General features: G+C 37.8%; 1 protein-coding gene across 1 annotated transcript in view; it reads right to left on the minus strand.

Moving 5' to 3' along the window:
* Crb1 (crumbs cell polarity complex component 1) overlaps positions 1–20,734 on the minus strand; it is a 200,850-nt gene that overhangs the window by 34,039 nt on the left and 146,077 nt on the right. The window contains exons 7-11 of the mRNA XM_074048720.1: positions 14,128–14,675; positions 12,436–12,601; positions 6,818–7,724; positions 4,145–4,273; positions 419–545 (exon numbers count right to left, since the gene is read on the minus strand). Coding sequence (XP_073904821.1) covers positions 419–545; positions 4,145–4,273; positions 6,818–7,724; positions 12,436–12,601; positions 14,128–14,675 — 1,877 coding nt within the window. The remainder of the gene's footprint in view (positions 1–418; positions 546–4,144; positions 4,274–6,817; positions 7,725–12,435; positions 12,602–14,127; positions 14,676–20,734) is intronic.

Here is a 20,734-nt window from a genome sequence, read left to right on the forward strand (position 1 = left end):
GGAGAAAGTCACATCTTAACTGAAATAGAAAACACTCAAATATCAAAGTATTATGACTGATAGTTATATTTGTATTGTATGCACTTAATAATGAGATATTTCTGGTGATAGTAAGAGCAATTTCTTTCATTTTAAAAATTAGAATAGGAGTGTATTTTATGTAGAGGCAAAGTACTTGTGATAGGCTTAAAATATCTTTTCATTTTTAAGACAGTTTTTATTTTCCTTTTCTTTGGCTGAACCCTAAAATGAATCAAGGCATTTCTTGACCTTCTGTGGGTTTTACAGTGGGGAGTTAAAAATCCTGCTCGCCCCACCCCACCACGGGCTCATCGTTCATTTGCAGGAGGAGGTAAGAGAGAATCTGGAAGAGGTTCTGCCACAGCAGGAGAGACACATAGAAGGACAGGCCGCTTACATCCAGCTCGCAGCGCTCGCCAGCGAAGGCCACCCCGCAGAGGCACTGGAACCTGTTCAGCAAGTCCTGGCACAAACCCCCGTTCAAGCAGGGGTCAGAGGCACACTCATCAATGTCTTTTTCACACCTTGAAAATAAAGGAGACAGAGAAACCCAGGGCCCTGTTGAATAAGCAGGCTATGACATCAAAGAGTTCGCCTGTCTACCTGGAAGGGCAATCTTATCCACCAATTTCCAAACATTTAGGAATACTTGATAATATGAGAGATTCCTTAAAATTCCTTTAATGAATTTTCAGTTTCATGGGAATGGTCTGCACACACACATGCACACACTGAAATTCATTGGAATGAGAGAACAGGTGCAAATATTTACAAACCAAGAGAAAACGGGGTCATGCTTAAGCCAATTTCTCCCTTAAGAGCATTAGGGGGCTTGCCACCTTATAAATGCTCCTTTTATTAGGTGCACATAGAAGCCACGAGAGCAGGCAGGGTTTTTGCCAGACAAGAGCCCACAGAGCAGACCTCTACCCAGCTGTCAGGATTCTAATACTTCGGTGCCCTCAGGCTAGCCACCAAAAACAGACACAAAAATAATGGCTAATTTTGGGAAATTTTGAATTATTTTCCTTTGAAATCCCATTTTTAACATAAGCAAAAGCAATCAGGTTTCACTTGTTAATAAATCCATGTTTTAATAGCTAAGCTTTGGCTTTTTTTCCCTGATTGTTCCAACAAAATGACTTTCAAGGCCAAATTTTCCAAAAGGAGCAATATCCAATCTAAGATAAATTGGACACTTTTCCTTTTTCTTGGGCTACTGTCTCTTTTTTGCCTAATTTACTAACAATAACTTTTTTCTTTTGATATTTTGACTGATTCACAAAACATTGAAATTGTACCTATTTATGGGGAAATGGTAACATGATATTTTGACACACGTATATGTTGTATAATATTCTAATCAAGTTAAACAAATCTATCTCATCAAAATTTCTTTCTGGTGAAAATCTTTGAACTCTTTCTCTCTAGCTTTTGGCAATATCGTTATCTATAGTCAACAACTTGTTTTTCTGGATATTCATTGATTCAGTCACCTGGATATTCATTGGTTCAGTAGATTTTTATCTATCATGTGCCACTCTGCTAAGTTTTGAGATAGAGCAGTAACTAAGGCATCTATATTACCTTAACAAATTCATATAAAATCTTAGCTTCAAGAATCTTTACCGAGAAGCTTATGATGTTGAAGTTTCGTGTAAACAGTTTTTAATTTCCCCTACCTCCAAAAAGGTAGGAATTTCATGTATAAGTCAGGAACTAATCACTAGGCTTAAAATGACAGAGGGCGAGGTAGCAAGGCCGCTCCACTCCAAGGTATAAAGGAAAAATGGAGATTTCTTCCAAGCAAAACAGTTCCTTATAGCTGTGTTTTGGATACCAAACATAGCTGAGAGATTTTGTTTTCCTTTTTTGGCTCAGGCCTCTGGGCTGGAAGGAGCTTCCCTGATTAGATCTGAGCAGAACCTGACAACTCAGGAGCTTGCCAAGTACTTTCTGTCCTGGGTGGGCCGTGTGTTCACACCATCCATCCATCATTCACAACCTGCCAGAGTGGCTGTGTGAAGCTGGAGGCTCAGCCAGGCAGGAGAGAAGTCAGTTCCTTACAGGATAGCTGTTCCTCAGATACTATGGGAGTTTTGTTTCCCTAAATCTTGGGAGATGGCCCACAGTTTTCTAGTCTTTCCTTAAGCTACTCTTTTTGCTTTTGTACGTATTTCTACTTTGAACCACACAGTGAAAACACACACACATGCATGATAAGCATCATTGAAGCTTTCATTAGAAGGTAACTAATAGATGGAAAGTCAAAATAAGTCCATTTGCTTTCACCAAATGAGGATTAATGACTTTGAGAGTACAGAATATACTGCACACAGATTCACTCTTTGAGAAACTGTTTCACACCAGAGAAGTTTATCCAGATGAAAAGTCTCCTGTGAGAGAAATAATAATTATGAGCTTTCTTTTTTTCATGTTTCAAATAAGCAATTTGAACTTAAATGAGAAATTTCAATTTTTTTTTTTTTTTGGCAGAAAAGGGGTTTGAACTCAGGGCTTCTCATTTGCTAGGCAGGCGCTCTGCCACTTAAGCCACATCTCCAGTCCATTTTGCTCTGGTTATTTTGGAGATAGGATCAGTCTTACTTTTTGTTTGGGCCAGCCTAGACAGCAATACTATTTTACACATCCTATAGTAGCTGAGATAACAGGTGCATGCTAGCATTCTGTTGAAGTGGGGTCTACCCAACAGTTTTACCTGGGCTGGCTTTGAATCTTGGTTCTCCCAATCTCAGTCTCCCAAGTAGCTAGGATTACAGGTGTGAGTCACCATACCTGGCCAAATAGGATTTTTTTTTAAAGAGGAAAGGAAATGCAGGTTGTTAATAGGGACAATGAACGAGTAGCAGAGAAAAATAATCCAAGGCTTTGGATAAAAGCTCTGTGCATGGTGCCACTCACAAAAACTGTGGTATTAAGCCAGGAAATAACCAGGACTTAAAGATAGTTGAGGAATTGTTCAAAATTTAGGACAAAGATACATTTATGATGTTTACAGAGATATGTGTATTTGGAATCAGCTGAATGATGTCTTAGTTAACAAAGTCAAATTTACCCAAAGTGTAAATTGGAGGAAACTATGTGTTATTTTATTAACTGCCCTTGGAGGAAAATTAATTCAGCCAAAATCTTTGTCAATTGTGTATGGCTTTATCTAAGTTTTTCTATGTAGGTAGCTTGATCAGAGATCAGTGTTCCTTACCCCAAATGGCATGTGAGGTGAAGGGACACATTTCCCATTTCCTTTTAACTGTGGTGAACAAGGATGAATTCAAGCAGTTATGTCAGCACATCCAATAGACAAGCTGAGGCTTTGGAGGCAGCACACACTTAGATTGCATCTATCTGTCACTCACCCTCTTAAAAATGATAAAACCTTCCTTGCATATTGCTAAGCAAATCATATTTATACACACACACATATACAGATATATATACCTGTATCCTATGGAGATCTGATTTGCATCCACTTTGGCGACATAGAGTCCTTTGGGTTTTGGCTAAAAATTACAGAGAATTCACTCTTTCCCCCTTGATCTCACCCCTAGCCAGTGAAATATATATATATATATATATATATATATATATATATATAAAACTGCCTGCATTTTTAAGAGGTCACAGATTGTCTGAAGTTGGTGACTACCTCTGCACTAGGTGAAGGAAAATTAGAGGGTTTCTCTGGGAAATGTAGAATCATATGGGTAAGGTGTATATACTTTTCTTGTTGTACGTAATTCTATAAGGCAATCTGTTATGTGCGTTTTCACTTATTTCAATAGAAACCATATTTATATCATGCATTAGAGTTAGTGGGGAAAAACCATGAATGCAAAAGCACTTATACGAAAGAAAATAGCACATTATACATTTTTAAAAAAATATTTCCCTATTTGAAGTCTTGACTAATAAAATGTTCTCTACTTTGACCTGCACTGTAATTTTTCTTCCTTTTTATTGCTCAACTCTGTCCGGACCTATATTTCAGCATAGATTTTCCTATGGGAACAGAGATAAAAAATCAGAGGAGAAAATGAACTCTGAGTAATTCCCCTGTTCTTTAGCCCAAAAGTCTCTTCCAAAAAGTTCTGATGAGACTCACCATTCTCCAGTAAAACCTGACCGGCACATACATTTGAATTCAGTCTGGAACTGCATGCAGCTGCCTCCATTATAACAAGTAAGATTTGTCGTCTTGTCCCCACAGACTGTTGAGGGTAATCTGTAGTTTCTGGAGAGATAACAGTAACGGCCACAGTTGTTCATCTTACTCATTTCATTCAAGAAAACATTTTTGAAAAGTTCATGTGTGTAGTCAATGCTAAGCTAATTAAATATTGGGAATAGAGGAAGTAGAAATGCTGAATTGTGTCGTATCACACAGTGTCACTTTCTCCAGAAACAGCTTCTGCTGGAAGGTACAGCAACCAGGGTGACTATCCATCTTCCATTCTACACAGTTTTCGTTAGTAAGTTAAGATCTATGCCATGGGGTGGCCATAAATTTAAGGTTGGAAAGAATTTGCTGCTGCTTTGCTGATAAATCAACAAAGGCCACAGGAAAATTACGTCTCTACAAAGGCCAGGGAGGCAAGGACAGCACACTGGCAACCCCAGCACTCATGTGATTTCTTCGCTGGCTTTCAGAGCTGAACTCCAGTTGCCCTGCCATGACTTGCTGCTCCCTCTCTCATAATTCACAGCTTCCTTCACAGAAGGCAAGCCAAGTGCCTGGGAGGTTTGTCCAAAGCACTCAGTGTAACTGCAGGGGAATTCAGCATGGGACTCTTTCGTATAGCAGCAAAGCTGTACATGTTAAGGAATCCTCGTTAAAGGCAGAAGAAATTGTTAAAAGCTAATCAGAACTTCATGCTAGACAAATCCAGAGGTTTGAAGGGATTGATGTTTAAAAACAGTTTTAGAGTATTGCTCAGGTCCTTTGGCCCACTGTGAATATACATGGTATCAGATACAGAATAAATATTCAGGAAATACACAGTAAATTCACTTTTGTCCCGTCACATACTGCAGCTAATGTGGAGAAACTCCACTCCATGATGGCAATGTGTCTCTGCTCACAAGAGCTAACCAATTCTACTTTAAAAAGAAAATATCATAAGGATATTTCAAAAGAGTCAAAAATGTCAACTAGCTTTGAAAAAGGTCAATTAGCAACGCAAGTACAAAGCACTTTTTCTCAGTGTACATCTTAGGCTTAATGCACCGCTTCTGAATCTCATTAGAAGATACTTCTGAGAACGTTAGTCTTTAAAACTTGACGTTGATGAATTAGAAAAAACGTTCTGGGGAACTAGTTACTAGGGCATATATGTTTACTCATCCAAAACCACTGTGGAATACTACTGATCTTGATCTCTTGCTTTTAATCGGTCAGGTTACCTGTTGGATAATTCCTGGAAAGTGACATCTTAGTGGAATGTCTTCACTTGGCGTCTCTGGCTGTGCCTTGCCAGCATAGGCTCCAAACAGCAGTTCAGATGATATGCGTTTCTTACAGGCGTGGCTGCATGCTATGTGTGCTAAGAGATTCATGTAATCAAAGGACCACCTCTGAATTAGTGTAATGTCTACAGGATGCCCACCCACTCCAGGTGTTCTTGACAGGTGGTCTGGAATGTATTAATTGTTAGTAATAACCCTCTCACCTCATCATAATGACTCAATTATTAAGTAAATTTTAAAGTAGTATAAATCGTAAAAACAACAATGACTTCTGCTTACGAGAGAACATGAAGCAATGTGACTTAGCAAACATTCTGTCTTATTTCTGTTTACATAGCATAACACAGAGGTGGTGGCCAGAACTCAAATACTACTTTTATAACTTTAGAAAAAATTTGTGAAGTATTTGGAAATCAACAGAAGAGATGAGTGGATGTCTTTCACTGGACTGCTGGGTGTTATGTGAGAGACTTCCAGATGCTCAGAATCTGCATTGGTGTATGCCTCAGATTTTCCTTACTAAGCTGTATCACAGCTCTGTAAATTGTGTAAAATGATATTATACAAATAAATTCTGTCCATCAGAGTGCAAATGAATTTGTCTGTAACTATATAACTGTTTGTCACACTATACAAAATATCACTTCAAGCACTAATTTTGTTGTCCTATAGGATATTAAGCATCTTTGCATTTATTGGTAGATTCTTATAGACATATGCATAATCTTTAGACCATCCTTTGAACTAGCTTTTATATCTTATCAGTTTCTTTATTAATTAACAGTAAGTAAAATCATCAAAACATGTTCATTTAATGTTTGTATGACAGCCATAATTTTACCTTTTTAAAAAAATTATATTTTAACGTAGACTTTTCAGGATTTTTCAAGACTTATCTGCCTCAAATAACCTAGGGAATTATTTTGGTAATAAAAGTCCTTCTTTCCCTAACAATAATGGAATTCAGGTTTTTTTTTTTTTGGTATTTATTGCAAATGTATTTGTTTCCTGAGGTCTTAAGACTGCCAGACCCTGAGCTATAATTTATAAGACATTCTAACAAAGATGACTGAGAAAACATAATGCTTAATGTCTGGATGAAATGCTACCATCCACACTTGTAGACGTTCCAGTGAGATAAATCCTATCTTTACACAATCCAATTGTGATGGAAGTGACTGTATCCAGTCTTATTTAAGATAGTATATATATATATATATATATACACTTTAAAGACAGAGCTTTCCAACTTGACTCAGAAGATGTAGACAATAACTCCAAAGACCAAGTTTCCTATGGATTTTATGCTCACCTGCAAAATTTCCCTGTAAAATTCCCAGGACAGAGGCAAGAGTAGCCATTAGAATCACTAATGCAGGTGGCTCCATTTGCACACTGATGACTCTGACAGTTGTCTATATCCACTTCACAGTTCACACCAGTGTATCCAGGCTCACACCTGCAGTGGTAGGCTGCAACTCCGTCAGAGCAGTTGCCATGGATACAGGGGTTTGAAAAGCATTCGTCAGTGTTGCGTTCACAGTGTGTTCCTGACCATCCCATGGGACAGGAACAGTGATAAGAGCTATAGATGTCTTCACAATTTCCTCCATGCAAACAGGGGTCTGGGTCACAGGCATTTGACTGCAAGCATCCAGTCACCACTGAATTTGTAGAGATTTTGAGAAACTGCTCTTCCTGAGGGTTTTTAGTGAAACCATGAGCATTTTCAAAGTAAGAGAGAGAAATGCCTCCAATTTTTATTGTGCTTAGGCACCCCTGCAGACCCTTCAAATCGTCAATAGCTGTGTCACCTACATAAATGTCTGTGTTATCCTTTAAGAAGCTGAGGCTTCCAGTAGCAGTTGCACTGGTCACAAAAGGAGTTTGATTGTCCACTACCATTTGCCACCTGGAGGCCTGGGACAATGGGTCTATCATAGAAAGAGTCACTTGGTGCCACATGCCGTCATTCACTGACTGCAAACTTGTCAGATGCAGCATATAAAAACTGTTGCCACTTTGCAATTGGAAAAGTAATCTGGAATCTTGAATGCTGACATTAAGAAACTCGGGCTCTTTTTCTGCATGCAATATTAGCACATTTGCATCCCTTGTTCTGAAACCAAATGTGATATTGGTGAGCTCTCTGATAATGTTCCCATTGCTTCTGAACAACAGTTCACTGCTTTGTTCATTAAAAACAGCATTCCCAATACCTAAAGAGAGAAGGCAAACTAATTAGCAACTTTATTAAATCTGTAATGCTTGCTTAATTACCTCTACTAATTGTATGTTTGCTGTGTTAATGACATAATATATTGACTGTTTCACAGATGTTAGGTATTGTGCTAGTTGAGTTCTCTTAATTCTAATACAGAACTCTTGAATTCAGGCATTATTCTTATCCTCATTTTTTGAAAGAAGAAATTGAAACTTACATAAGGTAAGTGATTTTCTCATGGTCATGAATTGGTAAGAATGTCCAACCTGGATGGTGTGATACCAAAATCCAAGCCATACAGGTCTTTTTCAATTGAAATCATAATGCATGCCAATTTTTATTTTTCTATTTGCTCTCATAAATAGGGCATTAGTCATTTTATTTTTTCATTTTAATTTTTTTTGGCAGCACTGAAGTTTGAACTGAGGACCTTGAGCTTGCTAGACAAGCTATCTACCACTTAAGTCACACCTCCAGATCCCTTTGATTATTCATTTTTACATAAATAAATTGAGCACATAGAAATCACACATTTAGCTATGGCAACACAGCAAGTTTATAGTAGTGTTTGGCTTCTAACCTATCAACAAGCTGTTAAAACTAGCAGCCCAACCCACTGACTGATTTATCTGGCAAAAATTCAATTACGTGCCAACCCACCAATTCTCTTCCTATAATCAAGGAGTTTCATGTGGTTGGGGAAAATATATAACCATAGCAATTGCTTTCACTTTATATGTACATACTATACATGAACACAGTACTTTCAGGCAATCTTACTACATTTCTCTTTTAAAAGTGTTTTCCCCATTCTACAAGATCATTCATTTATAGTTTCTCTTTCTCTTAAAACATCTAACCATATCTCAGTTTATGATCAACTTTGTCCGTTCTTGGGGAAACAGGAGGAATAAAAGTGCTCAGCTTTCCCCCAGATCTGTAACCCTTCCACTATCTGGATCCACTCTGTTTTGCATCCTGTGGTAATGGGCGTGCTGTCCTCCTCCCTCTCAAAGCTCAGCCCTTCCAACCATGTGTTGGGTTCATTCATTGCACCTTTTTGAGGCACTGCTCCTACATGCATCCTTTCTCTGCCCTGTATCATCATTTCCCTCCCCCTTTTGCTGTTTCCCAACATTGTACAAATATACTGTAATTGTTCCAATCTGAAAACACACAAGACTCAAAAGAACCTCCCTCACATGTTCCTACTCTGCTGCTTTCTGATCTCTATATTCTCTTCATCCTGAAAATTTCTTAAATTTTTTAACCATTTTTATTAGCATATGGTAGTTTTACAGAAGGTTTCATCGGGACATTTCCATATATGTCATATTGCACCCAGTTTGGTCCATCCCTGCCATTATTTTCCCTCTTCCCCTACACTACAAATTAATAGTTTTGCATTTTTTATTGTCTCAACTTTCTCATTTCCCATTTTCTCTGCTTTTGTCCCAATCACTTCATTGAAATGGCTCTTTTCAAGGTCACAGTGAGCTCCATATTATTCAATTCAGTGTTTAACTCTCTGTTCTCACGTTCCCCCTCCCTCACACCCTTTTCATTATCAATTGGTCTTAAAATACTGTCATTGCCTTCCTCATCAGGCTCTAGACCCAATCATTTCAACTTTCTCACCAACTAATTACTTCTTAGTGTCTTACTTCTGTGATGTTGAGGATAAATGACACAACCACTCTTTGGCTCAAGATATTGATTAGTTTCTATCACATCTAGAAAGAAATCCTGAATTCTAAACATCACCCACAAGAGTCCCCGTGATTAACTGTCCAATTCCAATTCCTGTTGCTTTCTCCTTCAGTTACGTGTCACAGCCAAGAAAGCTTCTTGCCATTCATTAAAGACAATAAGCTTGTTCCCAACTCAGACCTTCTATGCTTGCTGCAACTTCCCCCACACTTTCCTACACCTGGCTTCTCCTCAGTGTTGTTATCTGTGTAACTGTTACTTCTCTGAGAAGCTTTGTGAACGTTAGTCTTCTCCCTACATTTATCTGCTGCCCCATTACTCCGCTTTTTTTAAAATCACTCCACTCAGAACTATATCGTTCATCTGTTTACTTGTTTCTTGACGGTCCTTCCACAGTAGCACCTAAGCTTTACTAACTAAGTCCTCACTGACTGACTCCCTATGCCTACAATATTGCCTGACATATTGTTTTTGATTGTTTTGCTACAAGATTTAGGGGTGGTGATTAAGGAGGGAAAGAATAGCAAGTGTCTTAGTATACATTTTTAAGCAAATGTTAAAATGACAAATCTCATTAGCTCTCTAACTCCAAAAAGAAGAATACTTTCTACTTATATCACTTCTTATATATTAATAAAACACACAATACACGTAACATTTATACTTTGCCTTTTCTTCAGATAATTTTGCCAAAATGAGCACACTTGTATCTAAGGTGAGTTGAAAAATTTTAAATCTGGATTTAATCTTGGTAGAACATGGAAATAGAGATGATTAAAGTCCTGAAGAGAAACTCAAATTAATGTGTGAGCTGTATCCTCAAGACTATACCATTCTATTGGACTTAATTTTCTCAATATATTTTATTCAGAAGTAAAATACAATAGCACCATATGATCACATAAAATTAAAGGTAGACAAAGAAGCAAAAATAAATTCTAGGTTCATAGCCTTCAACTGGGAAAATGATATACAATCCCTACTGTAAACCTCCTATTACTTAACGTTTTCCCGCTTCATTACCGTAAGTCACACTTTAAAAAATGCTTTTAGAGTTTTTTGAAATGCCAGACTTTCTACTCTTTCTGTAGCAGCAATGCTGTAGTCAAGACTGACTTCACTTCTTTCTGGTGACTATGTATTCAAATCCTAATGGCTTCAGGTATAGACTATTTTGGGGGTGCACTGATTTTAGAAATCCTACTCTTTTGTCCCCTCTGAAAATGTGAAGAATGATTTAGACCCTGTTGTAAATTACAGCTGAAATTAACAACTTTAATATTTCTACCAATAGATCAATAACAAAATTAATAATTAATAACACATTTAAAATAAATATTTCATTTAGAACAATGGAAAATATTGCACTTACAATCCGTGTCAGAGCCAGGCATGTAGCTCACTGTAGAGTACTTGCCTAACATGTGCAAGGCTCTGGGTTGAATCCCAAGTACCATAAATGAATAAATAAGTAGAATAAAAGTCTGTGCTATATTAAAGACCAGACTGCATTCTTCATGCCAGCTCTTCATGTTTCCACCTGTATATTGTATATATTTCATAAATATGAAATGTAAATACATACATTCCTCTAGAAAACTTCCCCCAAATGTATGTGCAATGTGCTGCATTTCATATAGATCTTTTAAATATGTGTTTTTAAAGTGTAGAAACATAGAAGTAATATATTCTCTTTCTGCAGTTACTCCAGGCTCAGTCTAAATAGGTATTGGCAACTGGCTTTAGTCTATTCTATTCTCTACTTTCATTCCACAGTGTTTTATATGTATTTCCAAGGGCTGATAGTAACTTGAAAAAACATAGAAAATTTTCTTGCATTGTGAAATTTATATCCTTTTGAGAAAAGAGATGCTAAACAAATAAGCAAATACATATGTAACAAAACATCACTGTAAGAGATATAATGAAAAAGCCAGGTAGGAGGACACTTAGGCATACACCGGAGTGGCGTGATAAAGGGAATGTGTGAAACTCTGTGTTAAGAGGGTTTACAATAAAGATGGTGGTGGCCTGACTAATGGGGAAAAGAGAGGATGGAGTAAGAAGGACATCAGAAGCATATTGAGAACAACTTCTTTAGAGAATTCTCACTGTAAAAGGAAGCAGAGAAGTAGAAAAGTAGCAGGTTAAAGAAATTTTTTTTGCAATGAGTAAAGTTGACGGTATGCTTATACACTAATGGAACAAAATGTACTTCCTGGAAAGTAAGAGAAAAAACTTAGAATAAAAAGCTTTTAGAAGCAAAATCTTTGAATATGGGGGAGATATTCAAATTCAATTCAAACATAGAGTTATAGTTTGAAGAGGGAAGGTAATATAAAAAATAGTGTGATGAATATGTAAATCTAAAATTGTGAATGCAGTATTCAGATTATTATCATGAGAAACTGTGTTTCTTGAATGTTAGGAAAGGGGGGACAAGAAAACCTTTCACGTGGAAGAAAATGGCCATGGCAAGAAGCCTCATCCTGGTACCCAACCTGTTTGATGATTTGCATGCATAAGGGCACATGATCTCACAAGGAAACCTGCAAAATAGCTATTGGCATCTCTGTTCATTGGTGAGAAATCCTTAGATTATGGCGATCATGTGAACTGCCAGAGGCTTCCAGTTAATAGATGGCAGTGTGCTAACACCACCTCATTTACTACATATTCCCAGTAATGAGGAAGGAAAGAAAAACACATATCACCTGCCTAATTCTTCCAATATCAGCTTGAACTGATGAAGGACCTGATTTGGTTGCTATGTCCCCATTTCCTACCCAGACACTCAGGGTATGATGAGGCAGGACACTACTCTTGATCATAATACACCTAATAACAAGTTTATTAAACTACTCACATAGGAGAACCAACCACAGATTTCTTTAATAAGTTGGCTGGGTCTGTATTACATGTTTTTCTGTTTCCTGTTGGAATAACTGAAATGCAACATGTTAACTAGATAGAAGAGAGTTTTCAACACAACCTACATTCAAACCCTTGAGGCATTGGCTGGCATTGGGCGCTGGGAGGACACGGGCTGGACTCACACCACCGAACTTCTTCACAGGCTTTGCCTACTGTGTGTGCAGGACAGGAACAGGAGAAGTCATCCCGCAGGGAATAGCAGACACCGCCATTGTGACAGGGGTTAGGCTGAGTAGAAAAGAAATTGAATGCATAAAAAACAGTGGCAACCAAGTATGGAAATGTTAAAGGCAAGAGCATATATCTGTTACTTTAAAATGTCAGTTTCCCCACTCTGTTAGATGTTCAACTCTTAATATATATTGTTAATGTGTGGAATAAAATTGACTACTGTAATTGCCGACTGCATTCTTAAAGAGTAGGAGGGAAAGAAAGGGATAGAGAGGTGTCAGAAGAGAGGGAGGGAGAGTGAGTCAGAACAAGAGAGAATAATAAAATTGATCTATAATATGATGAGGATTGTTGAAGTATAACGATGCTCTCTGTAATTTATAAATTACCAGGTACTTTCATATACATTAATTGTCACTTGAGATGGGGATATTAGTCCTGTTTTTACAGGAAGTAAGGAAGCTGAGCTCTCTCAGGTGCCCAAGACACCCTAGAGCAATGACATGGTGAAGTGCGGTGCCTGGCTGCTCTGGGTCCTGATCCAATGCCCTCTCTCCTTATTTGCAAACCAAAAGCATAGCATTATCATCAGCATTACTATTTCAGTTCTCACAAGGTCCCTCACAAAGTATTCAAAATGAAGTATTTTACAAGGAAAATTTTAGACTCTAGACTATATTTATCCAAGGTCTCCTATTAATATGTGATTTAGGCTACTCATATAACCTTTTTTGGGGTCCTGGAGAGTGAACCTAGGGCCTCCTGCATGCTAAGCATGTGCTCTACCACTGACCTTCAACCCAGCCCATGACAGAACTCTTCTAAAGTTCAGTCTCTTTATCTATTAATAGCACAAATGGGCATAACAAAGTTTTATACAGTAGTCCCTCAACAGAATTAAGTGGATTTATCCATGCAAAATAGTGTCTGGTGCATTAGAAGTACTGCTGCAATGATCCATTTGTATATATTTAGAGTTGAGCCTAGTGTGTGGTGACCACTGGAACTCAACAATGTTCAACATATATTAATGTGCTTCCTTTTTTCCCTCTGCAAACTCATACAGAAACGACAATTTCATATATTTAAAGCAACTCATGGAAAAACATACAAAACATGTAAAACAAAACATTGGCTCTAGGAAATAATATTTCAGAGGATTGCAAATCCAACTACCAGAAGGAAGTTACCACTCAGATTTTTTTTCTTGTTAACTTAATAAAAGTTTGAAAGAGTAGCGGAGCATTTAAGCTAAAGTTCGTGGAATCTTCCAAACAGAGTTAGTTCAACTAAACCTCCGGCTCTCAATTAAGAGTTTAATAATTAAGATAAAGTTATTCTTAATGCTAAAAGAAACATATAACAAGTTATCTTGATTGTTGTAGATACCATAAGATCAAGATCATATTTTTATGGTTCCATGTAAATACCCTAGTCTTGCTGGGAACACATAGATGAAACTCTGTTCTGTAGCTGATGGGTCAGTAATATTGGCTTCATGTACAAAGAATGGTTTTAGTAAATTATCTATTTAATAAAAAAATTCAGCAATAATGTGTAATAGTTGCTATGTGCAGTCTTACCTTGCAGACATCATCTCCAGGACAGCCTTGGGTCACATTGACAAGAATTGGATGCTGAGATGCATTGCTTGTTGAATTTGGGAAGAATTCCAGATTTTGGTTGTTCAATCTTATATCTTGTATACATCCTTTGAAGAACCCACCATTAACTTCTGTCTTTTGCCTGTCAGGCAGGCCACCAATGTAGATGACATCTCCTCTTTGGATTTTCCATGTAGGAGCAGAAATAAATCCTAGGTTTTGTGAAGACTGATACATTTCAATTTTATTTGACATGATTTTCAAAGATATTAAGTGGGCATTTCCATCACTAAGATTAATGTTTGCAACTAATTTGGGAGAGCCTGGAGTCAGTAGTGTCAGTTTGCCTAGCTCTAGCCAGACACGGACATACCGGTAAGTGCTGTTTTCCAAAGTCAGAAGGAGGCCTGATGGACGATGTGTTTGGACAAACATAGAGAGGCTGAAGTTCTGTCCATAGCTCTTATCAAGAGTAAAGACAGCATATCCAGTGGAGTCATCCTGGCCAAATCTGCCTGCCACATACTCTTCAACGTGAAAATAGATGAGGAAAAACAACAAACACATGAAGACCAAAAAGAGAGAAAGAATGGAAGATGAAAAACTTATACATATATACACCTCTACATAGTTTTCCAAGTCAGGACAGTCTTATTCAATGGAATAATAATTCAGTCTCATTTTTCAAGCTCTGAGCTCAATTTATCCTGTAAATAACTGCATTTGGTTTATAGTTGAGGCCCTTTTATCACAACAGACAAAAATGAAGATTTATGCATTGATATAGTAATGAATCTCCCTTTATTTCTCAAAAATACTGAGGCTTAATGGTGAAATGTAAGACACTACCATATTCCAACTCAGAGGAAGAAATTTTGGGGCCAAAGCACCTTATGCAACATCTGTATGCAGACTATTAGGCAGTCATTTTTTATTATTGGGAAACGTACTAAAGCAGATGTCTAGTAATTTTTTTAAAGTAAAGAAATTGAAGATCAGATGAGCAAATCCTCCTCTGGGATGACATCCCACATACAAGACATAGAAGTTGGACAAAGGAAAAGGAGAATTCTTCCTTTTGTGGTCCTTATTGAAGGAAGACAAGGTACATAGGAGACAGAAAATTATGGGCAAAGTGGAGCATTGACCCCCCCAACCCCACATGCAGAGGAACTAGGAATCCACTGACGTGGCAATACTACAAATGTGAATCACCTTACAAAAGCCTTGAGATGTGTAAAGATAAGATTTTATTCTTGGAGATATAGTGGATACAAAAATTTATGTCTTTACAAAGCTCACAATCTGTTTAGGGGAGACACACTGGACACAGATAAGGAAGCAAACTATGTAGCACGTAGGAGGTATAAAATAAGTCAGGTAGAGAGAGAGAAGAGGGGATATGGAGTTGGTGTGGAATTACAATTTTAAATGGAATAATCAGGGAAGTCTTTGAACAAAACTCCAAAGAAAGTAGGGACATTACTATAGTAATTCAAGACACAAATGAGTAGAAGATTCCAAGATGGCAGGTAGAGGTAGGAAGCAAAAAGCGAGCCTCCTATAGTGAAATCTTGGAGAGACACTGGAGACACACTTTGCAGGCATAATCACTGAGAAAAGGCATAATTTTGACCCCTCCACACCTCCAGCCAGCGCAGAGAATCTCCACTTCACGTTAAACGGAGAAACGAAGAGGGCCCCTGGGGCCGCCAGTGGCCAGCACCCACTGGGAAGACGCAGACCAGGTGAGCTTCACGGTACCGCGGTACTCCCACAGACAAGCCTGGGCCAGAGCAGCATAGCCCCCTGGACAGACCGACCTCCACCCGGGAAAAAAAGAGAAACTGAGTAATAAGCAATAAGAACAATTAAGACACGCTGGAAAGAGGGTGGGGCACCTTGAGTGCTGAAGATTGGGGGAAGGGAATCCTTCCCGGGACTGTAAATAAACAAGCCGGGCAGGCCGGAGAGGCTCTGGCAGGAGCAGGGCGCGTGCCCAGCAACCAGGAGAGGGGAAGCTTGTGAGAGTGGAGGGAGGAAAACTCCACAGGAGAGGAGGGAAGACCCACTTCCCACGTGAACTGTAAACAAACACGCAGGCCTGACAACGCGGGGCAGTGGCACCTTTCCCAGTGCTTGGAAAGGGGAAAGCCTGTAGCAGAGGCTCCCGCACAGGAGAACTCTGAACAAACAAAGCCTGTGGGACCAGGTGAGTGCTAAGTTCACCCCAGAGATCTGCATAAATAACGCCGCCAGCTACAGCAGACTGAGAGCAGCAGGCAGGCAAGCCACAGTTGCAGATACCACTCTCAGAACGGTCTCCAGACTCTTTTTTTCTCTTTTTCTCCCTACCTTTGATGAGAGAACAACCGAATTACACCTGCAAGCCAAAAAACTTACTGAAACTGTATTGCATTTGAACTTGGGACACTTGGTGGGGTTTGTGTGTGTGTGTGTGTGTGTGTGTGTGTGTGTGTGAGTGTGTAGTTTTGTTCTACTTTATGCGTCCCCTTTGATGAGACAACTACAGGACAACATCTGAGGCACCAACTCCAGGACTGGAGATTGAGACGGACACCCAAATTATTAAGACTGAAACTGCATTGCATATAAACTTGGAAGGTTTTTTTTGTTTGTTTGTTTGTTTTTTAATTTTCTATTTTCCATTTTATTTTAATTCATTTTTATACATATATATTTCTTTCATTTACTTATTTTTTTATTTTTTTTATCTTTGATTTTCAATCCTCTCTCTGTCTCTCTAATGTCTGTTCAGCTTACTGTCAATTAGTACACTAACACTCCCTGTTTATACCTTTGAAACTCTCTTGTTTGATACCTTGTTCTGCTTTCTCCCTCTTGTCTGTATATTTGTTTTCCCCTTTTATTTAACTTCTTGCTTTCCATCTCAGCTCACCCTTCCATTCTAAATATTACCATTGTTATTATTACAAGCTAGAAAATACTTAATTGCACACAGTACAGGGACAGTAACAACACCAACAACAATGACGGGAAGACAGAAAAAACAGGGAAACCAGTTTCCCCACAGCAAAAAATTAGTACAGGAACCAGAGGGGAATGAAGAGAACAGAAACTCAGATCCAGACTCCAACAAAATGAAGATAAACTATGCCAAAGGACCCAATGAAGCCCACAAGAATAATTTAAAAGAAGACATACTACAAGTACTCAATGAGAAGTTTATAGAGATGATACTGGATAGGGTCAACCAAAATGTACAGGAGACACTCAAGAAATTCCAAGACAACAAAAATAGAGAATTTGAAAAAGCAAAAGAAGAAATAAAGGAAACCATAGAAGCACTGTATAAACACCAAAGTGAAAGAGAGAACACAATGAATAAACAGATAAATGAACTCAGGACAAAAACAGACAACATTAAAGAGGAAACCAGCCAGGACATGGAAAACCTCAGAAAAAAGAATGAAACAGAACTGCAAAACAAAACGGAAGGCCAATCCAGCAGAATAGAACAAACAGAAGACAGAATCTCAGAACTTGAAGAAGAAATGGTAATTAAAGGAAAAACTGAAGAACTATTAATTAAACAATTCAAGACCTGTGAAAAGAAAATGCAAGAACTCACTGACTCCATCAAAAGACCAAACTTGAGAATCATGGGCATCGAAGAAGGAGAAGAGGTGCAAGCGAAGGGAATGTGTAATATATTCAACAAAATAATAATGGAAAATTTCCCAAATCTAGAGAAAGATATTCCCATACAGATGAAAGAGGCCTCCAGGACACCAAACAGACAGATCAAAATAGAACTACCCCATGACATATCATCATTAAAACAAGTTCAGAAACTAAGGAAAGAATATTGAAGGCTGTAAGAGAGAAAAAACAAGTACCATACAAAGGTAAACCCATCAAAATCACAGCAGACTTCTCAACAGAAACATTAAAAGCAAGAAGAACATGGGGTGAGATCTTCCAGTCACTGAATGAAAATCACTTCAACCCCAGGATACTCTACCCAGCAAAGCTATCATTCAAAATAGATGGAGCAATAAAAGTCTTCCATGATAAGCAGAAACTAAAACAATATGTGACCACAAAGCCACCATTACAAAAGATTCTGCAAGGGATTCTGCACACAGAAAGTGAAACCCAACTTAACCATGAAAAGGCAGGCAGCACCAAACCACAGGAAAAGCAAATGCAAGATAGTAGAGAGTAACCTCAACCTAGGTACACACAATCAAACCTTCAAACAACTAAGACAACTAAATGACAGGAATCACCACATACCTATCAGTACTAACACTTAATGTTAATGGACTTAATTCACCCATCAAAAGACACCGTTTGACAAAATAGATTAAAAAGAAGATCCAACAATTTGTTGCTTACAGGAGACTCATCTCACTGACAGAAATAAGCATATGCTTAGGATGAAAGGCTGGAAGAAGATTTACCAAGCCAATGGCCCCCGAAAACAGGCAGGAGTAGCAATACTTATCTCTGACAAAGTAGACTTCAAACCTACATTGATCAAACGAGATAAAGAAGGACATTGCATACTAACAAAAGGGGAAATAGACCAAAAGGAAATAATAATCATCAATCTGTATGCACGCAATGTCAACACACCCAATTTCATCAAACAAACCATGAAAGACCTAAAAGCATACATAAACGCCAACACAGTGGTTGTGGCGTTATCATCAATAGATAGGTCATCCAAACAAAAAATCAATAAAGAAATCCAAGATCTAAAGTATGCAATAGATCAAATGGACCTAGTAGATGTCTACAGAACATTTCATCCAACCTCTACACAATATACATTCTTCTCAGCAGCCCATGGAACCTTCTCCAAAATAGATCATATCCTAGGGCACAAAGCAAGCCTCAGCAAATATAAGAAAATAGAAATAATACCGTGCATACTATCTGACCACAATGCAGTAAAAGTAGAACTCAACAACAAAAGTAAAGACAAAAAACATGCAAACAGCTGGAAACTAAATAACTCATTACTTAATGAAGAATGGATCATCGATGAAGTAAAAGAGGAAATTAAAAAGTTCCTGGAAGTCAATGAAAATGAAAACATAACCTACCGGAACCTATGGGACACAGCTAAGGCAGTCTTGAGAGGAAAGTTTATAGACATGAGTGCATATATTAAAAAGATTGAAAGATCCCAAATCAATGACCTAATGATACATCTCAAACTTCTAGAAAAACAAGAACAAGAAAAATCCCAAAACAAATAGAAGGAGAGAAATAATAAAAATAAGAGCTGAAATCAACGAAATGGAAACCAAAAAAAACCATACAAAGAATTAATGAAACAAAAAGTTGGTTCTTTGAAAAAATAAACAAGATCGATAGACCCCTGGCAAACCTGACTAAAATGAGAAGTGAAAAAACCCAAATTAGCAGAATCAGGAATGCAAAAGGCGAGATAACAACAAACACCATGGAAGTCCAGGAAATCATCAGAGACTACTTTGAGAACCTATATTCAAATAAATTTGAAAATCTAAAAGAACTGGACAGATTTCTAGATACATATGATCATCCAAAACTGAACCAAGAGGAAATTAATCACCTGAATAGACCTATAACACAAAATGAAATTGAAGCAGCAATCAAGAGTCTCCCCAAAAAGAAAAGTCCAGGACCTGATGGATTCTCTGCTGAATTCTATCAAACCTTTAAAGAAGAACTGATACCAACCCACTTAAACTGTTCCATGAAATAGAAAGGGAAGGAAAACTGCCAAACACATTTTATGAAGCCAGTATTACACTTATCCTAAAACCAGGCAAAGACACCTCCAAAAAGGAGAACTATAGGCCAATCTCCTTAATGAACATTGACGCAAAAATCCTCAACAAAATAATGGCAAATAGAATTCAGCAACACATCAAAAAGATTATTCGCCACGACCAAGTAGGCTTCATCCCAGGGATGCAAGGGTGGTTAAACATACGAAAATCAATAAATGTAATAAGCCATATTAACAGAAGCAAAGACAAAAACCACTTGATCATCTCAATAGATGCAGAAAAAGCCTTTGATAAGATCCAACACCATTTCATGATAAAAGCTCTAAGAAAACTAGGAATAGAAGGAAAGTTCCTCAACATTATAAAAGCTATATATGACAAACCTACAGCCAGCATTATACTTAACAGAGAAAAACTGAAACCATTCCCTCTAAAATCAGGAGCCAGACAAGGATGCCCACTATCTCCACTCCTATTCAACACAGTACTGGAATTCCTAGCCAGAGCAATTAGGCAAGAAGAAGGAATAAAAGGAATACAAATAGGTAAAGAAACTGTCAAAATATCCCTATTTGCAGATGACATGATCCTATACCTTAAAGACCCAAAAAACTCTACTCAGAAGCTTCTAGACATCATCAATAGCTATAGCAAGGTAGTAGGATAGAAAATCAACATAGAAAAATCATTAGCATTTCTATACACTAACAATGAGCTAACGGAAAAAGAATGTATGAAAACAATTCCATTACAATAGCCTCAAAAAAAATCAAATACCTAGGTGTAAACCTAACAAAAGATGTGAAAGACCTCTA

Source organism: Castor canadensis, chromosome 11 (assembly GCF_047511655.1).
Source record: "Castor canadensis chromosome 11, mCasCan1.hap1v2, whole genome shotgun sequence".
NCBI classification, from domain to species: domain Eukaryota; kingdom Metazoa; phylum Chordata; class Mammalia; order Rodentia; family Castoridae; genus Castor; species Castor canadensis.